This window comes from Dipodomys ordii, unplaced genomic scaffold (genome assembly GCF_000151885.1).
Source record: "Dipodomys ordii isolate 6190 unplaced genomic scaffold, Dord_2.0 Scaffold6, whole genome shotgun sequence".
Taxonomy (NCBI): domain Eukaryota; kingdom Metazoa; phylum Chordata; class Mammalia; order Rodentia; family Heteromyidae; genus Dipodomys; species Dipodomys ordii.
Genome location: NW_012267222.1, coordinates 5619589 through 5639568, shown reverse-complemented (window position 1 = coordinate 5639568; position 19980 = coordinate 5619589). Strand labels below are relative to the sequence as shown.

General features: G+C 46.9%; 1 protein-coding gene across 1 annotated transcript; it reads right to left on the bottom strand.

Moving 5' to 3' along the window:
* Window positions 1–665: 665 nt before the first annotated feature.
* Window positions 666–19499, bottom strand: Slc25a33 (solute carrier family 25 (pyrimidine nucleotide carrier), member 33). The gene is made up of 7 exons (XM_013031753.1): window positions 19459–19499; window positions 18820–18999; window positions 9710–9787; window positions 9038–9138; window positions 7017–7083; window positions 1683–1963; window positions 666–1139 (listed from the first exon to the last, which is right to left on the bottom strand). The coding sequence occupies exons 1-7, from the start codon at window positions 19497–19499 to the stop codon at window positions 937–939; spliced, it is 951 nt and encodes a 316-aa protein (XP_012887207.1). The 3' UTR covers window positions 666–936.
* Window positions 19500–19980: the final 481 nt, after the last annotated feature.

Here is a 19980-nt window from a genome sequence, read left to right as displayed (position 1 = left end):
AGTGAGGTCCAGGAGAACTTCTTTAAAGTTCCCTGCTTTGGGACCATATGCAGGGGGAAAAAGGGTAACGTCATAGCTTAAAATATCAGCTGAGCATGGTGGCACACAGCTATAATCTCAGCACTTGGGAAGCTGAAGCACAAGAATTGGGTCTGAATCAGCCTGTGAAAACAAAAAATTAGTGTCAAAGAGTTATGCTTTTTTCCCCCTATCATTTCTGGGCCTGGAAGCTTAGATGATCAATCTGTATGAACAGAAAATGTACAGAGGGGAAAAACTGCAAGGATTTTTGCCAAATGTGACACTTCCCACTCCCACTTTTTTTTTTTTTTGTCAGTGGTGGGGTTTGAACTCTGGGCCTGGGCACTGTCCCTCAGCTTTTCAGCTCAAGGTGACTGCTCTACCACTTGAACAGTGCCACTTCCGGTTTCCTGGTGGTTTATTGGAGATAAGAGTCTCATGGACTTTCCTGGTCAGGCTGGCTTTGAACCATGATCCTCAGATCTCAGCCTCCTGAGTAGCAAGGATGACAAGCGTGAGCCACCGGCGCCCGGCAAGAAGAGGTGCTTTGACTTCACTATCCCTCTGGACAGCACTGCACCGCAGCACGTGGGCCCTTGGCTGCCATCTTTAGTACAGTGGACATAAAAGAACACAAGCAAATGTATACTTAAATTAAATAGCATGATTTAATTTAGGTGCTGCTTAATCCTCAATTCTCTTAAGTTAAAAAAAAGTTATAATTAACTATTAACGTTAATGAATTTAAACCTTCCAGAAAGCATGAATCCAAAAGGAAATGTCCAGCAGGCAACATGAGCCGTCTATTTTATGGCCTTTGCCGTTTCCGTTTCGAACACTCTAAAAACGTCAATGAAAAAAAAAAATCTCTAGAGTTTCTCAGTTTTATTCTCCTAGAGCACACCAGTGCGGCCGTTACTGAGCGTGGTCTCCCAGCAGGTACACGATGAACTCGTAGGTGGACAGCACAATGGCTGTGTTTGGGATCTGTCGGATGAGCTGGGCAAAGAGCCCTCGGTAGAAGGCCAGGTAGCCTTCCTCCCGGAGCACCAGGCGCGCCGTCTGCACGAAGGACTTGTACTTGGTGCCCTCCTCCCTGAGCCGCGTCCTGATCACCTCTGCAGGGAGAGAAACACTCGCTTTAGGCATCCCAGAATGAGGTGAGCGGGCGAGGGGACTCAATCCCCGCCACGCAGGGGATGGCCGCATGCTCCCGTCACTGTGGACGGCGCAGGTGGCCTTTGGAGACACAAAGCCTGTTTCTGCCTGGCAAAATAAACTTACATGGTTGTTTCAGGGGTTCAGAGGAACAGTAGTGCTTGGCTGGTAGAGCACAGTGACAGAGCTTAGTATACTGAAGGCCTGAGGTTTGGTCCTCCGGGTAGGAGCTATGCCTGTGTTACCCACGTCCACCTCACCTGCAGGTACCAGGGGAGCATCCCCCCCATCTGAAAATCCGGAACCTGCAACCACTGGTACATATACTCGCTGGCTGGACCAGGCATGCTCACCCCCAAAATCTATGCATGTATTCCAAATCAAGCATCTCTACACTCTCAATCGCTCTGGCCGCGACCACTTTGGATAGAGAATACCGCGCCTACACTTGCGTTCCAGTGTGTGCTAGGGTGTAGGCAGGCTAGGCAGAGCAGCGCGCGTACCGTGTGGATAAGCGATGCAGGAGGCACAGCCTTTAGAAATCGCAGCAGCTGCCATGAGTGCAAAGAAACTTGTGGAATTTTTCTTGGTTCCGTTCGTGGACGAGGCTAATGGGACTTCATTCAGACACTTCTTTAAGCTTTCATAAATAGCAAAACAGATGATAGTTTCCGAGATTCCAGCATAGGAGGCCGTCAACCCTCTGTAGAAGCCACGGATGCCCTCCGTCTGGTAGACGTGCCGGGCGCACTGGAGTGTGTTCATCTGCTTGTAGCCTCTCACTCTGCAATGAAAGCAACGACAGGCTGCTGAACGGCACCCTGCTGCCATGCACCCCGACCCATTTGAGGCCAGCTTGTTTAGCTGGGACACAGGGCAGCGCAGACAGGTCAGCATCTGCATCAATAGTCAGAGAAACAGGGTGACAGCCCACGACCCATTTCTAGAAATACAGTCAGAGCTAGCCGAGTACTGTACGTAAAACCAGGAACAGGGACACATTAGGTTCAAGCAGTCACGACAGCAGTATGGTATGAAAAGATGCTTCAAGTAGAAGGCAGGACAGTTAAATAATAATCATGACCCCAGAATGTTTTCGGAAATTCTGACTTGTTGACACTCTTTCTTACTGCTCTATTCTCCACATAGAGGAACCTGTGTGTGGGCTGGGACTGGACCCTGAGCCTCATGCATAAATGAGGTATTTTTATTCTAATACAATTAAGCTTGGTTCCTTTCACAAAAAGGTACCCTGAGTAAGCTGAGGTTGACCAGATATTTTACTACTGTTCTGTCGTCTAGTCCCCTTACAAGAAAGTGACTTGTAGTGGCCCGTCTGTTGTGTTTTACATACCCTGTCCATTCCTGCTTCCTCTGCTTGAGTCACTGGCCCATTTACTCTACTTTATGGAATAGAAGGTTGCTAATTCTCAAACTGCGGAACAAAAATAACCATGAGGGGCTGGGAATGTGGCTTAGTGGTAGAATGCTTGCCTAGCATGCATGAAGCCCTGGTTTCCTCAGTACCACATACATACACAGAAAAAGCCCAAAGTGGCACTGTAGCTCAAGTGGTAAAGTGCTCATCTTGAGCAAAAGAAGCTCAGGAAGGGGTTGGGAAGTTGGCTCAGAGGTAGAGTGCTTGCCTCATGTGCGTAAAGTCCTGGGTTCGATTCCTGAACAGCACTTAAGCAGAAACAGCCAGAAATGGCACTGTGGCTCAAGTGGTAGGGTGCTAGCCTTGAGCTGAAGAGCTGAGGGACAGCGCCCAGGTCCAGAGTTTAGGCCCCATGACTGACAAAAAAAAAATTAATTAAAAAATAAAATAAATAAAAAAAGAAGCTAGGGGACAGTGTCCAGGCCCTGAGTTCAAGCCCTAGGACTGGCCAAAATGACAATTGTCCTTTGATTAATCCTTTGGTTAACATGCTTTTAAAAGACTTTTTACCAGTGTACAGTAATTGTACCAGAGGAGTTTCCTTGTGACATTTCCCCACTTGTACAGTACAATGTGCACATCAAACTCATCCCCTCGATCACTCTCTTATCTCCCACCTTTTAAACCTATTTCAACAAGTTTCATTGTTTTTTTTTTTTTTGGTCAGTGGGGCCTGAACTCTGGGCCTGGGCGCTGTCCCTCAGCTCTTCAGCTCAAGGCTAGCGCTCTACCACTTGAGCCACAGCACCACTTCCGGTTTTCTGGTGGTTAACAAGCTAACAAGCTAAGAGATTCATGAACTTTCCTGCCCAGGGTGGCTTTGAACCGCGCTCCTCAGATCTCAGCCTCCTGAGCAGCTAGGATTGCAGGCGTGAGCCACAGAAGCCCAGCTCCTTCTTCTATTCACATATATGTATGTAAAGAACTTCCCCCATAATCACCTCCACTCTCCCTCCTGCCAACCATGCTCTGACCTGTCTAGATGCATGTGTTTCCTGCTGCCCTCACCTGGCCACTCGCAGGATGGCAGGAGGTCCTCCCTCCTATGCAACTGCCTAGGGGACCCTCCAGTGTCTTGGGGCACCTCAGGCTTCTTGGCTCACCACACTACAATTCTATTTGTTCACTGACTATAACACTGTAAGCTAGAAAGCAGGAGCTGTGTCCTATCACTGTACTGTTTCTCTAGTGACCCCAGCAGCAAGAAATGTTCATTGTGGAGCTGGGAAGGTGGCTCAGTGGTAGAGCGCTTGCCTGGCATGCCTGAGGCCCTGGGTTCGATTCCTCAGCACCACATAAGCAGAAGAAAAAGCCGGAAGTGGTACTGTGGCTCAAGTGGTAGAGCGCTAGCCTTGAGCTGAAGAGCTGAGGGACAGTGCCCAGGCCCAGAGTTGAGGCTCCACGACTGACCAAAAAAAAAAAAAAGCTCATTGTGAAAGGACCACAGTTAATGGAGCCCACTACGACAAGGTTCTCAAAGTCCTGGGCGTGCTGCTGAGGAGAGTGAGAGAATGCAGAGAGCCAGGTGTTAGTGGCTCCTGCCACTAATCCTAGCTACTCAGGAGGCTGAGATCTGAGGATCACAGTTCAAAGCCATCCTGGACAGGTCTGAGACTCTTATCTCTAATCACACACACACACACACACACACACCAGGCACACACACACACACACCAGGCACACACACACACACACCAGGCACACACACACACCAGGCACACACACACACCAGGCACACACACACACCAGGCACACACACACACACACACACACACACACCAGGAAGAAGCTCTGTGGTTCAAGTGGTAGAATGCTAGCCTTGAACAAAAGCAGCTCAGGGACAAGGTCCAGGCCCTATCAAGCCCTAGAACTAGCACAATAACAAAGAATGCACAGAAAGGCTCTCAGCTGACTGGGTGAATTTATCTGCTGCTAAACAGAAGTGACACTAAGGGCACTGTATGAACACTTGGAATTGGGAAGCACAGCAAAGGCTGCCAGGCGGGAGCCGAGACTAGTCAGAAGCTAAAGGACGAGCAAACATTGGCACAGCACAACCAGGAAGGGGAAGGAAGATTCCTGGTGCAGGGCAGCACACTCGAACACCTGCTCAGCCAGAAGGTGTTCACCAACGGAGCCACTGACATGCATCGAAAGGTGCTGGACAAGGGATCTGTTCAAAGGGCCAGACCTGATGCGCTTTAAGGGGCAGAATGGACTGGGGGAACCTGGGGTCCCAGAGCAATCCAGGACTGTTGGAGTCACTAAAAGACAACACACACAGGCAGGCTTTTCTCAGTCTTTCCAGAAGCACCTTGGTTTGTTTGTTATTTTGTCTGCTGGTGTTGAGACTTGAACTCAGGGCCTCACACTCTTCCTTGTTTTTTCGTTTCTCTCTCTCTCTTTTTTTTTTTTTTTTTTGGTCCAGTCGTGGGGCCTGAACTCTGGGCCTGGGCGCTGTCCCTCAGCTCTTCAGCTCAAGGCTAGCACTCTACCACGTGAGCCACAGCGCCACTTCTGGCTTTTTTCTTTTTGCTTATGTGGTGCTGAGGAGTCGAACTCAGGGCCTCAGGCATGCAAGGCTAGCACTCTACCACTGAGCCACCTTCCCAGCCCTTGTTTCTCTTTTTTAACTTAAGGCTGACCCATACTTTCCCTTCGGGCTTTGTGCTGGCTAACTGGAGAGGCTCTCATGGACTTTTCTGATCAGGTTGGCTTTGAACTGTGACCCTTGACAGCCGGAGCAGCTAGGGTTACAGACTCAAGCTCCTCCGAGCATCTTTTGCTTTCTCCTTTCCTTTCCTCAGAGGCAGCCAGAAGGCTGCTGATATTAGCTAGAAGTTTCCAGGCATCTATTGCATAGAAACTCTTAGATTCAGGCCGGGCACTGGTGGCTCACGCCTGTAACCGATCTGAGGATGGCGGTTCAAAGCCAGCCCAGGTAGGGAAATCGGTGAGACTCTTATCTCTAATAAACTACTCAGAAAAAGCTGGAAGTGGTGCTGTGGCTCAAGTGGTAGAGCTCTAGCCTTGAGAACAAAGAAACTCAGGGACAGCACCCAGGGCCTGAGTTCAAGCCCCAGAACTGGGGGTGAAGGAGGGAATGTGGGGGATTTCTAGGCAGCTCCCTGATTTTTGTCTGGGAGGAAATTAATACCTTTGGTCCTATTCTCTACTGAAACTTAGCACTTCCTCAACCGTGAATGCAGATAACACACCGCAGAAGTACTAACAATACCCATGCTTCGACATACTAGAAATATGCCCTATCCCACCAGGAGCAAACAAAAAACATTGTTTACATCATCAATTCTTTGAGGTTATATGAGCTGCTGGACAGGCACTAGATTTTGTTATTTAATGTATTAAAGAAGCACTGCTACTGTATCCCAAGTAGTTTTAAAATTAGTAACTATATTTTAATAACTAGTTCCCATTTCTTTTTCTTTTTTTTTTTTGTCAGTTGTGGTGCTTAACTCTGGGCCTGGGCGCTGTCCCTCAGCTCTTCAGCTTAAGGACAGTGCTCTACCACTTGAGCCACAGCGCCACTTCCAGCTTTTTCTGTGTATGTGGTGCTAAGGAATCGAACCCAGAGCCTAAGGCATGCAAGACAAGCACTCTACCACTGAGCCACCTTCCCAGCCCCCCATTTCTTTTTAAAAACAAAAAGAAACAGCTGGGCACCAGTGGCTCATACCTGTCATTCTAGCTACTCAGGAGGCTGAGATCTGAGGATCATGGTTCAAAGCCAGCACAGGTAAGAAAGCCAGTAGACTCTTATTTCTAGTTCACCACTAAAAAGATCAGAAGTGGAGCTTATGACTCAAGCAGTAGAATGCCAGCCTTGAGCAAAATAACTAAGGAACAGTACTCAGGCTCTGAATTTAAGCCCAAGTACTGGCATATAAGTAAATAAATGAATGAATGAAATGCAAGCCCAAACCTTTAGCCTTAAAAAAAAGGACTGAAGGCTTCACCTGAATGCCAAAGGAATCTATAGCCCTCCAAAAGTCACCTCCTGCCTAGAGTTTCAGGGCAGAAGCCTCGTGTATCTGAGGGCCACATTCAGCATATTTGCTGAGGCCTGAAGGCTCCTTCTGCTCTGTCCTCCCCGGAAAGCCCGGCCTGTGAGTCCACAGCACTTCCAGCGGTGGGTCCACAAAGCCCCTGCGTGGACTGCAGAAAAGGAAGTCAGGACTGCTGAGAGGATTCCCAAGCTGCTCATCTTTGCAGCTCTCTCCTCTCAACAATGATTACAGTATAAATCTCAGAACAAAGGAATTTCAACACATAGGTAGACTGAGAAAAGCCCAGAAGGAAACAGACAGCTAAGGAATCCTACCACTAAAAAAATAAATCCCCAAGAGCTGTTCTACTAAGGAAAGAATTAATAACTTACTTCCGTTCTAGCTGCATCCTGGTTTTGACCATCCATATAGGATTCATTAAGGAATTTGTGACAAAAGCTGGAAGGAAGAAACAGAAGAAGTTATCGCTGAATACTGTTTATGAAAACTGTCCACCCCATGTAATACACTGGGAAATCTGGGTGTCAGTGGCTTAATGAGGCTGTATAACAGGGAACATTTCCACCCTGCAGATGGAAGCTGCAGTCTCTGAGAATGAAATGCCTATTGTCACTGCAGCTCCAAGGAAATCTCAATTTTCTACAGCCCGTTGGTCTTTCTAGCCACTAGGTGGTGCTGTTACGGTTTTTGTTCATAGGATTCCTAGGGAATAAACTGTCTAAAAATCCAATGGAGAAAAAAATTGTAACTTTCTGATTTAATCCAAAGGTTACTCTCTATCTAATATGAAATAAAGAAACTAAATCTCCATTTACCTGAGTTCAAACTTAGAAATTTAAAAACTTGACAAGTTATTTCAGAAAACTGGATTTTAAAAACCAGATCTGCTTACAGGAGTCATTTTTTGGTAAGCCTTTTGCATCTTAGCATTAGCAATAATCCCTGATCAGCCAAAAAAGGAAATGGCATGGTATTACCCAACAGCCTTCTAATACCTCATGCCCTCTAGGTACGGAGAAGAATGAGCAGATTAAATTCCTACTCAAGGATACTTATTTTAAAAGCTCCCTCAAGGTCTGCTTTATTTACCCAGGGTCTTAAGTTAATTCTGCATAACTGATAAATAACTTCTCCATGATGGCTAACTCACTATTGGCCTATTAAATGGAGAACAATCTATTTTGGAATGCTACCTGTATTCCACTGAGCCTCAAGTTAGGTAGAAACATCTTTCCTGAGTCAAACAGCTTTGCTTAATAGTTATTTTTCAGGGCCTAGAAACATAATCTAGGAATATTCAAAAGAACTGCCAGGAATTTTATTGGGAATAACAAAGGCAGAGGAAGCTGGTGTGGACAAATTACAGGCTGGAAGATGGATACATTATTATTATTTTTTTGGTGCCAGTCCTGGGGCTTGAACTCATGGCTTAGGCACTGTCCTTGAGCTTTTTCACTCAAAGCTAGGTCTCTACCATTTGAGCAACAGCTCTACTTCTGGCTTATTGGTAGTTAATTAGAGTTAAGAGTCTCATGGGACTTTTCTGGACAGGCTGGCTTTGAACAGAGATCCTCATATCTAGCTAGGATTATAGGTGTGAACCACCGGCACCCGCAAGATACATATTTTTTCCCCCTGGTCATAGGGCCTGGACTCTGGGCCTGGGCACTGTCCCTCAGTTCTTCAGCTCAAGGCTAGTGCTCTACCACTTGAGCCACAGCGCCACTTCTGGCTTTTTTTGTTTATGTGGTGCTGAGGAATCGAACCCAGGACCTCATGAATGCAAGGCAAGCTCTCTACCACTGAGCCACCTTCCCAGCCCAAGATAGACATTTTCATAAAATTCTCTAAAATAGCTTTGGAGTTAAATGCACATATATAGTCTCTACGAGAAGACAGAGCCTTCACTTAGCCGTGTGCAGCCATGGTTTCTGCACAAGCTCCGCAGTGAGTAGAATAATTTCTTCCAGCCTGTGCAACTACTCCACCTAAGCACCTCCCCAGGCCCCTAGCCAGAACCCTCCTGTGCCACCTAGTCGTTAAGGGCAGCTGTGCCCCTGACACCTGTGAGAGACACAGAGAAAGCAGCTGACTTCAGAAAGTAGCTCAATGGGGAAAGCAAGAGGACATAGAAATCACCTTGATATTCCTTCAAAAGAGATGACACTGACCAGTAGCATGCAAGGGTATGCACATGGGGGGGGGGGCGGGAAACTGAGAAACTTGGGTGGTCAGTTGCTCTCAAACACCCATGTCCTATCAGCTCTAAGGAAGCTCTTGGAAAATGATTTTAGGTGCAAGAGAAGCGGTGAGCTACCTCTGATTCGGGGCGGGGACCACATGCATGCTTTGGGACGGAGAACTTTTCTTCTCACTCCCTAGGGTAACATACCTGCAGAGCCAGCTGAGAAAATATGCACAGTATTGCTATTAGGCACGAAAATGTCATTAAATTGCTCTTTGGCTTTGGAGTAACATGCAAAGTACACAGCCCTGTTAGAACAAAGAGAGAACGCTATGAGGAAACCATTATGGCACTGTAAAATCTCTATGTCTGGCTGCAACATATACAAATGCAGAAGTCAGCTGGAGCTGGAAGTGTGACCTCACCGTGTGAAAACCTAGACCTGCCCACACTTCTTGTCTCCTGGCACTGACTTAGTGGTGACAGAGGGTCCAAAATAATCCATGCAATTCCTCACACCAGTGTTCCCAAGAGCATGCGTCACCAGGGTCCTTGCTCCAGTGGGGACCTGGACGTGGCCTAGGCTGCCAAGACTGCGCATTCCTGGCTCAGTAATACCCAGGCGCTGACCATGTACCATGTACAGCCACACTTCCAGCAGGAAACGGAGAGGAACCACAGTGAGGACAGCTCTTCAGTCTTCAGTGACCACATTAAAATCACCACCCACAGGCACCACCACTGCTCCATAGCACGTCTATTTAGGCAAAGCCAACCAGGAGAAGCAGTTGGCCACCGAGCAGCGAGCTCCCCCTTTGGCAAGGATGGACTCGGGGGTGCACACTACCCATTGAGCTAGCTCAGCAGTTCAAGGCTTACCTTGACGGTGCAACTCCAACCAAATTTGGACCCAAGCCTCTAAAAAGTGACTTTGGTCCTTCCTTCTCCAAGATTGACCTGAACAACAAGAAAAGATACACATTTATATACCTTTCTATATTTTCTTTCTTTTTATTTTTTTGTCAGTAGTGGGGCTTGAACACTGGGCCTGGGTGCTGTCCCTCAGCTCTTCAGCTCAAGGCAAGCGCTCTACTACTTGAGCCACATGCCACTTCTGGTTTCCTGGTGGTTAATTGGGAATGAGAGTTTCATAGACTTTCTTGCATGGACTGGTTTTGAACTGTGATCCTCAGATCTCAGCCTCCTAAGTAGCTAGGGTTACAGGCGTGAGCCACCAGCACCTAGCTTATTTACACTTTATTATATTAAATTTATTTTTAGTTATATTTTGTATTATATTTTATTATATTTATTTTCATTATATTTATACTATATACTATATATAATTACATAATGCCTTCATATAATTATATTTATTATATTTATAGTTATACACCTGTAAGCTAAGCCTAGGCCAAATGATAAGGACCAGGCTTCACACTGGCTCCTTGCAGGAATAAATTGTTTTAGAGACCCCCACAGACTCCTAGCTGACTCTATGCCAATGTATGACCCGGGAAGTACAAGCAGGAGGACCACAGTCTGGCTGCCCGGACATGAAGTGAGACTCTGCCTTGAAAATGAAATCACCAATTCAAAAAGGGGATGATGGAGGTGCATGTGGCTCAGGCGGTAGAGCACCTGCTTAGCAAGTGCAAGTTCAAGCCCTAATACAAACACACAAAAAAGCCGAGGCCCTGATTCAAGCCCCAGGACCACCCTCCTACGTACTGTGTATTTCTACACAACAGCAATGACCAATCTGAAAATGGAATTAAAAACCAAACACAACAATTCCACACTGGGTGTGGTGACATGTGCCTGTAGTCCCAGATGAGGCCAGGTCAGGTAACACAGTGAGACCTGTTCAAAAATAAAAACCGGGGCTGGGAAGGTGGCTCAGTGGGAGAGCGCTTGCCTTGCATGCCCGAGGCCCTGGGATTCCTCAGCACCATATAAGCAGAAAAAGCCTGAAGTGGTGCTGTGGCTCAAGTGGTATAGAGCGCTAGCCTTGACAGGCCCAGAGTTCAGGCCCCACAACTGACAAAAACAAAACAAAAACCTAACTGTTTACAATCTTATCAGAAAGTATCAAATACTTACTCAAAGAGCCAGAGCCAGATTAGGTCTTACTTTTGTAGTGATAAAAATGGAATTAAAATAGTGGTCACAATCATGTACCTTTGAACCTACTCTTCTTTTAATAAGCAGTCAGTTTGTTCAGCTCTATTTACAAAATCGATTTACTTCAAAATGGTAGAGATAACAATCTTACCTTTTTTTTTTTTTTTTTTGGTCGGTCGTGGGGCTTGAACTCTGGGCCTGGGCGCTGTCCCTGAGCTCTTCGGCTCAAGGCAAGTGCTCTACCCCTTGAGCCATAGCACCACTTCTGGTCCTCTGGTGGTTTATTGGAGATAAAAATCTCTTGGACTTTTCTGCCCAGGGTGGCTTTGAACCATGATCCTCAGATTTCAGCCTAAGTAGCTAGGATGACAGGCATGTACCACCGGCGCCTGGCAACAATCCTACTGTCTAAACACAAAATCTTTTCCTTCCTGGAAGGCATAAAGTCACTTTCATTTGTTGTGTGCAGTTCTGGGGCCAGGATTCCACAACTTGAGCCACCTGTAAATAACTCCCCATGCTCTCTTGGCTTTGCCACACCTAGATAGCTAGGGAACACGTTCCACACAAGTGCAGCCGACAGGTCATTCTTCCTATGGCGTCAGGGGAAGGTCAAAGAAATGAGATTTTAAATTGTCTGACCTAACCAGACAATATGCTATCATTTAAGAATAGGAAGGAAATAATGATACAGAATGAATGGGCTTTAAAAAACTTGGGTCAAATGAAAGAAGCAGACCCAAATGGTCGTATCACGTAAGTGTCCAGAAGCCACATTTGCGAGAAGAGGTTGGCTGCCTTGGGCTGGAAGTGAGTTTGAGGTGGGGAGTGAGTATGAACAGGGAAAGGGGCCAGTTGGGAACCTGGGCTCAAGCCTGTCATCCTAGCTTCTCAGGAGGCTGAGAGCTGAGAATCAAGGCTCAAAACCAAATCAGTAGACAAAATCCTAGAGACTCTTCTCTCCAAGTAACCTACAAGCTGGAAGTGGAGCTGTGGATCAAGTGGCAGAACACCAGCATCGAATGAAAGTTGAATAAACGAAGCCAAGGCCTGAGTTCAAGCTCCAATACTAACACAAAAATATATAAAAATAATCAATGGGTAAAAAGAGTCTCTTTTAGTGGGCACGAACAGTAATGTTGCACAATATTCTGTAAATACAGTATACGCATTTAAGTGCATTTCATCTTTTTAGACAGGGTCTCTTCGAAGGCCCTGAGTTTAAAAACTGCAATACAGGACGAACACAGTGGCACACACCTACAATCCCAACCAGTTGGGAGGTGGAGATTGGGAGGGTTGTGATTTGAGGCCAGTCTGGGCAAAAAGTCAGACCTCATCATCTCAACAAAAAAAGCTGGGTACAATGGCTTTCACCTGTCACCTTAGCTGTATGAGTAGCTTAAGCTAAATCCTTAAGAGGATTGCAGTGCAGGCTAGGCCCAGAAAGATACCTAAGAGTCTACTGAAAATTAACTCAAGTAAAAAGGGACAGTGGCATGGCTCAAGTGGTGGAGCACCTACCTAGCAGGCAAGCCCTGAATTCAAGACCCTAGTACTGAGAGGAGGAGGTGGAGGGGGGCCAAGACAACTAAATGAGACCAAGTTTCCCTAGGTTGAGCAAGCTGGTTCTGAACTCCTGGGTTCAAGTGATCTTCCCCATATACCTGGGACTACAGGTATGTGTTACAGTACTTGGCTGAACTGTATACTATTAAATGGGGGGGGGATTGTATGGTATATGAATTACTTCTTCATGAAAACACAGACAAAAAATAGAAATAAAAAAATACACAGATCATGATTAAAACCCAAAGTTAATGGAAAACAAGTGTTAGGGTAAACATAATTCTTGGGGGACTTCACAATGAGCATGGAGTTTCAGGGAACATTCACACAGTCAAAATAAGTCAGGTGGTTCTCAACAGAGGCCTGAGAATTTCATGGTTTCAAACTGAAACTCTCCTCCTCAAAAGGCTGAGCTTGCTGAACAAGAACTCCTCTCAGGCACCACCTTGACGTGCCCTGCACCTTCTAGAACAGACTACTCAGTTAAGTTTCCAGCTATGGTCCCCTGTGTGCCACCCCAGGAGCCATTTAGGCCCAGCGCAGGGAATCCTGGGCTCCAGGAAGCTGGGAGTGCTCATCCATAATGCAGTGGGCGCACGTCCTCAAATGACTTGGGCCATTTAAGAACTGAAGAAAGATCGTCTCCATAGTTACACATATTAGCAACTGGCAAGGAGTCAGATCTGTTATATAATCTGAACTCCTAGCCTATCTGGATATTTACAGCTCTCTTCTGGAACAATCAACTTCTTACTATAAATGGCACACGAGGCTTTGAAAGAAGGCATGGAGGGATCCCTGACTTTCCCAGTCACCTTAGCTTTGGGAAGGGAAATGAACAGAAGCCAGAGCCATGCTGGGGGCAGTTATGCCCTCTTCTTCCTGTTTTATATCACAATATGCATATCACAGACAATGGAGACAATCAGCTCATTTAAACAGGGCAGCTCTTAAGAGATACCTTCTAGCTCCCTGGCAAGGCTGTTACTTCATAAATAGAAGATAACTCAAGTTTAAAGAGTAGCAGTTTGGTTCAAGAAAAAAATCAAGCCAGAAGATTTTTATTTTGTCAGAAAGTCAGCATTTAAAATAAACACTATTACTTTGGAAACTGTGATAGTGAGTCTGAACTGGCTAACAATTTCCATTGCTGTGTTTTTCTTTGTATGTAACTATTCAAAAGATAAAAGCTGTCTCTTCTTCCTTGAAGAATATGTCTCTAATAGCTTAAACACCAGACACCAGTGAATGATTTGCATTTTGAAAAATAAACTTCTGCTGACAAATACTGGTCTCTGAAGGCAGCACTTCCAGAAGGGGCAGACAGGCAGGCAACTAACAGCTCAGTGCTAAAGGAACCAGAAACACAGTATCTTCTAGAAAGAGAACAAAACACTGAGTTGGGTCTTGCAGGATAGAGGAGGCCCGGCCCGCTTCATGCTGCCCTTAGCTCAGAGGCCCGGTTCCCACTAGGCTGGGGGGGAGGAGGAGAAAGCTGTCAAGCTTTGTGACCACGCTGCCACAGGAGCACACTGTCCTGTGTGGACTGTGGACTATTCTCTGACCCTGCCCACATGGAGAGCACACACTGCCCGAGGGTCCAGCATGTGTTCTTCAGAAGAGAATTAGGCAATATATACTCCCCTCTTTTTGCTTTGGCCACTAATAAATGCAATTAGAAATCTTATGATTGAAAAGCACAGAAAAATGCGTCTTAGTAGGGTGCTGGTGGCTCCCACCTGTGATCCTAGCTACTTAGGAGGCTGAGATCTGAGGATTGCAGTTCAAGGCCAGGCAGGGCAGGAAAGTTCGAGACTCTTATCTCCAATAAACTACTCAGAAAAAGCCGGAAGTGGTGCTGTGGCTCAAGTGGTAAAGTGCTGGCCTTGAGCACTGAGAGGCTCTGGGACAGCAGGCAGGCCTTGAGTTTGAGCCCCAGGACTGGCAATACTATACATAATGACAGTGGTGAATGTTTCCATGGCAGGAGAGGGTTCAGTGCTTGGTGTAACAGCTGCTGACCTGCCCACGGTCACTCCCCTTGGGTACTGAATGTTGCTTTGGCCACAGGCAACATTTTAGGATCTGAGGACCTGTCAGTAAGCAAAACAACACCAGTTCAAGGGGTGGGAGCCAAAAGAACATATAAGTAAGAAACACCTCTGCTGGGGGATGGGGACCCGGCTGTGGAGGCAGCTGGAGGGAGGGCTGGCGTGGCTCTAAATAGCAGGTTACTGCAAGGCCTTCCAGCAAAGGTGACAAAGCCTGAAGATAACACCCCCACAAGGACCTGGGGGTAAAGAAAATGTGCCTCTTAGGAGGGAAAGGAGGCTTCCAGGGCAACAGGAAATTAAGTCAGAGACGTCATGCAGGGACCGGCAAGACAGAGCCTGGCACGCCAATGGCCGCAGGGATGGCCACGGGCTGGGGCTGGTGTTTGGAGGGAGCTGGGACCCCTCGGAATGGCAGCACAAGATTCCCCAGCTGCTCAGCTGAGGATGAGGGTTGTAGATGGCTGAGTACTGGGCCAGGGCAGTTAGTAGGACACACACACACAGGACAGGGCAGTTACACACGCACACACGCACGCATGCACGCACAAACGCACACCCAAGACAAGGTGGCATGGAGCAGGCCAGCCCTGCAGGAAGGGAAAGAGGAGGCTGCATCCTTTATATAGGTTGCAGGCAGAGTTGACAGGATTTGCTGTGGGGCTGACACTCCAAGGCCACAAGGACAAAGCTACTTCCCTGCAAGACAAAGAAATTTGGAGCAGCAGGGGTCAGGAAATGTGGGTTTGGGGTTTGTTATGTGTTGGAGTGTGAGAAGCCTAAACCTGTGGCTCCCAGATGCTATTTGCAGCCAGGAAGACTAAATATGCCCACAGAGGGAGTGGCTGTCACTAGGGAGCGTGCCAGGCAGAGTCCTGGGACCCTCCCACTGCAGACAGCCAAGGAAGAGGGAACAGCTGAGGTCAAGAGCCAAGAGCCTCCGCGTCTCGAGGAGAAACTGAAAGATGAAGTCGCTCAGCTTCCACCAGGGTTTTTGTTTTGTTTTTCTCCAACCAGGGTTTTTGTCGTTCTTTTTCACCTTGCTTTTAGCTGCTCCAAACTGTTTTTAGAAGTAAGGTGGCTATGCATAAACATGACTCTGGGTGTGTCACTTAACTGCTGTCTGTCTGTCCTCAGATCTAAAGTGAGGGAATGGCAGGCCCAAATGCCAGCCAGCACTTTAAGTTGCTGTGAAAAATCAATGAAATACTACTACTTGAAAGGACTCTTTTTTGGGGGGGATGGGGGCGCACGGGGAAGGGCTCTCAGCCACTCATGAGGCTTGAACTCTGGGCCTGGGCGCTGTCCATCAGCTCTTCAGCTCAAGGTGAGTGCTACCACTTTGAGCCACAGTGCCACTTCTGGTGGTTAACTGGAGATAAGTCTTATGGACTTTCCTGCCCAGGCTGGCTTTGAACTACGATGATCCTCAGATCTCAGCCTTCTGAGAAGCTAGGATTACAGGCGTGAACTACTGCCGCCTGGCCATGAATGGACTCCTTGTTTTTTGTTTTCAAATTTAACTTGAACACTGCTAACATCAGCTGAGATGAGCTGGAGAACCCTAAAATTGTGTAAGCCAGGCTGAGGAAGTAAAGCTTAAGAAAGCTCTTAGGTGAGGGGCTGGGAAGGTAGCTCAGTGATAGAGTGCTTGCCTTGCATGCCTGAGGCCCTGGGTTCGATTCCGCAGCACCACATAAGCAAAAAGAAAAAAGCCGGAAGTGGCCCTGTGGCTCAAGTGGTAGAGTGCTAGCCTTGAGCTGAAGAGCTGAGGGACAGCACCCAGGCCCAGAGTTCAGGCCCCACGACTGGACCCTCCCCCCCCTAAAAAAAAAAAGAAAGCTCTTAGGTGAAAATGCCACTTCACACACTTTACTGGGGCTTGAACTCAGGGCCTGGGTGCTGTCTTTTAGATTTTTTACACTACTATCTGAGCTAAAACTCCATCTCCTCATCCCCTACAACCCCTCTTTTTGGTGGTAAACTGGAATTAAAGAATGTCCTGAACTTTCTTGTCTGGGTTGGCTTGGAACCTCAATCCTCAGATCTCAGTCTCTTACGAGTAGATAGGACCATAGGTATAACACCTGGCCATAGACATTTTCTAATATAGCATCATTATAATCAACATTTTCCCTAATCCTGTGTTTATAGTTTGATATGAACATATGTAAGTGCATTTAAAGTGTTCATATGTAAGTGAATCTCATTTTGTAGCTCTGTGTGTACCAACTAATGAATACTGCAGTCCACAATGGAAGTACTTTGGTGTGGTGTGTGGTTTTTCCCCCACATTCAAAAAGATGGGGTGGGGGCTGGGAAGGTGGCTCAGTGGTTGAGCGCTTGCCTTGCATGCCTGAGGCCCTGGGTTCGATTCCTCAGCACCGCATAAGCAAAAAGAAAAAAGCCGGAAGTGGTGCTGTGGCTCAAGTGGTAGAGAGCTAGCCTTGAGCTGAAGAGCTGAGGGACAGCGCCCAGGCCCAGAGTTCAGGCCTCACGACCGACCAAAAAACCCCCAAAAAGATGGGGTGTTTTTTTGGCCTTCCCGCCCTTTGGTTTATACTGTAATAAACAATTACCCTTGGTGGCCATGGGGACATACACACATACACAGGAAACTAGAGACTAAATATCACATCTGTCTGTCTCCATATCTCCCAGCTCCTCGCTTTCCCACAGCCTTTTGGAATCCCACCCACTACTCTCTCAGATCAGCTTCAAAACTGATCCTGCTGGGCTCTTCTGGAGAAAGTTTCTCTCTCCCTAGTAACTTTCTGACTCTCATTTGGGGCCTGGTCTCAGCAGCTGTGGTGGCATCCAGTTCTGCTCAGAAAGCTAGATGCTTCTCCAGACACATTTGGCCCATGAGCTCCGCTCAAGGTGCTGGGGGTGTTGATTACTCAAAATCTCCACTTATTTCCTCTTTTCCCAACTAAATTGTCTATGCAGATCAACAGTGATATATTTTTTGCTGTTGTTGTTGTTGTCATGGAGCTTGAACTCAGAGCTTGGGCACTGTCCCTGAGCTTTTGTGCTCAAGGTTAGTGATCTACCACTTTCATCCACAGCTCCACTTCCAGTTTTCTGGTGGTTAACTGGAGATAAGAGTCTCACTGACTTTCCTGACCTGGCTGGCTTTGAACGGTGATCCTCCGATTTCAGCCTCCTGAGTAGCTAGGATTACAGATATGGGCCACCAGTGGCTGGCTGGTGTTATCTTTCTTAAACACATCTTTTCCCAAGGATCACTTTCAGAGGCCCAAGGATCACAATGAGTGAATTTTAACTGTCATTTATTATTTCTTTAAAAAGTATATGCCCAGCCAGGCATCCTGGCACAGCCTATAATGCCAGCACCTGGGAGGCAGAAGCAGACTATCCAATAAAGAGGCCAGCCTGGGCTACATAGTGAGGGCTTGTCTGCTAAGAAGAAGAAAAAAAGAAAAGTGTAAGCACAGTTCATAAGCTAAAAATCAGATCATGTCAAATGTTCTTCTGAATTAACTTTGTCTTAAGCTCAGTGGCTGAGAAGCCAAATTTTTCTACAGTAAAAATGAGTAGGTATCTTAGGTGAAAAACAAAACAAAATCTTCTCTATTATTTCCAAGTTAAAACAAAAAGCTAGGCACCAATGGTTCACACTTACAATCCTAGCTACTCAGTAGGCTGAGAGCTAAGGATTGTGGTTCAAAGCCAGCCAGGGCAGGAAAGTCCATGAGACTCTTATCACCAATTAAATACCCCCAAAAAGCCGGAAGCAAAGCTGTGGCTCAAGTGGTGGTAGAGCACTAGCCTTAAGCACAAAAGCACAGGGGACAGCTCCCAGGCCCTAAGTTCAAACCCCAGGAGTGGTACACACACGTTAAAAAAAAAAATCATCATTTCTATATTCATCTTTGAAGTATTTACAACCCACATCTGACTTGTACAATTTTTCTCTGCTACTCCTAAGCCTCTTTTTCACCCTTGAAGATTTGAGCATCAGCAACAATTTGATTCAGTACAGGTTTAAACACAGGTTTCAGCTGCATTGCAGTTAGACTGTCTAGTCAACTGGCCCTGACGATCCAGCAGATCCCCTCCCCCCAGGATGCAAGGTCAGGGTTCAAAGAACTCTTTCTCAAATTGAGAGCCAGACTATGTAAATAATCTCATGCCTTGGTGGGGTTGGCAGCCATTCTGGATTGGCAGTGGGGAGGTGGTGGCAGGAGGAGAGGGGGCTGGGTGAATGGGGGGCTGACTTACTTCAGAACCTGCAAGAGTCCTGGGGTCACCGACGTTGGTCTCACCATTCCAGCTCCACTAATGGTCCCCAGATGAACCTGAGGATAATAGACTGTCCGGAGGGCTAGTCTTGAAGACTGCAGCCTGGTCTTAATGACTTCCAGTGGACAAGTGAAAATAGCACCAACTGTGCCCCCGCACCTGTAAGAAGACATCACAGCACGTTCAGAAGGGTGACAAGACCCCACACCAGTACAAGGGGAAGCCAAAAGTTTTTCTCTCTCCAAAAATAGACATGTGCCCACTTAGTAAAAAGTTATAACACAAGACAGGTTAAAATCAGTTGAAATTGAGACTGGGAAGGTGGCTCAGTGGTAGAGCACTTGCCTTGCATGCCTGAGGCCCTGGGTTCGATTCCTCAGCACCACATAAGCAAAAAGAAAAAAGCCAGATGTGGCGCTGTGGTTCAAGTGGTAGAGCGCTAGCCTTGAGCTGAAGAGCTGAGGGACAGCGCCCAGGCTCAGAGTTCAGGCTCCATGACTGGACCCCCCCCCAAAAAAAAAAATCAGTTGAAATTCTTGAGCTAAAGAGACACCAACTGCCACCACGTCCCTCTCTGTCAGCATGGACAGCACTGCACTGCTCGTGATGGCTTTGTACCATCCCTCTGTACCAGTACTTAACAGCTGGACACTGGCCATATCTAATCTGTCATGCTATACTGAATGTTCTAGAAAATCCATCTTTGCATGTCCAAGCCAAGTATTCAAGTAATATTACTATTCTGAAAAATCTATACTTACCAGATACAGACCCTTATATGAAAAGCTAACTAATTTAGACTCCACTGAAAATTAGAGCCGACAGCGGGGTATGTGGTGAAGGCCTAGAATCTTGGCTACTTGAGAGGAAATGCCGGGAGGGACAGTGGTTCAAAGCCAGACCAGGTAACAAAGTTTGAGACTCCATCGGAATCAGTGGCTGAGCACAGTGATTCTCATGTGTCACTGGGAGCTATGGGGAAAGATCACTAATAGGAGAACCAAAGTCCAGACTGTCCTGGGCAAAAAGCAAGACCCAATCCTGAAAATAACCAATGCAAAAATGGCTGGCAGAGTGGTTCAAGAAGTACAGTGCACCCGTTTAGCAAGCGCAAAGCCCTGAGTTCAAATCCCACTACAA

Excerpts from the sequence above, each read along its gene's own strand:
- Slc25a33 (XM_013031753.1), bottom strand. The coding sequence starts at position 19,499 with ATGGCCAGTGTCCAGCTGTTAAGTACTGGTACAGAGGGATG. Across the intron at positions 7,084-9,037 it reads TTTCTCAGCTGGCTCTGCAG|CTTTTGTCACAAATTCCTTA; the intron begins GTATGTTACCCT and ends TCTTCCTTCCAG. Across the intron at positions 1,140-1,682 it reads CTGCATCGCTTATCCACACG|AGGTGATCAGGACGCGGCTC; the intron begins GTACGCGCGCTG and ends CTCTCCCTGCAG.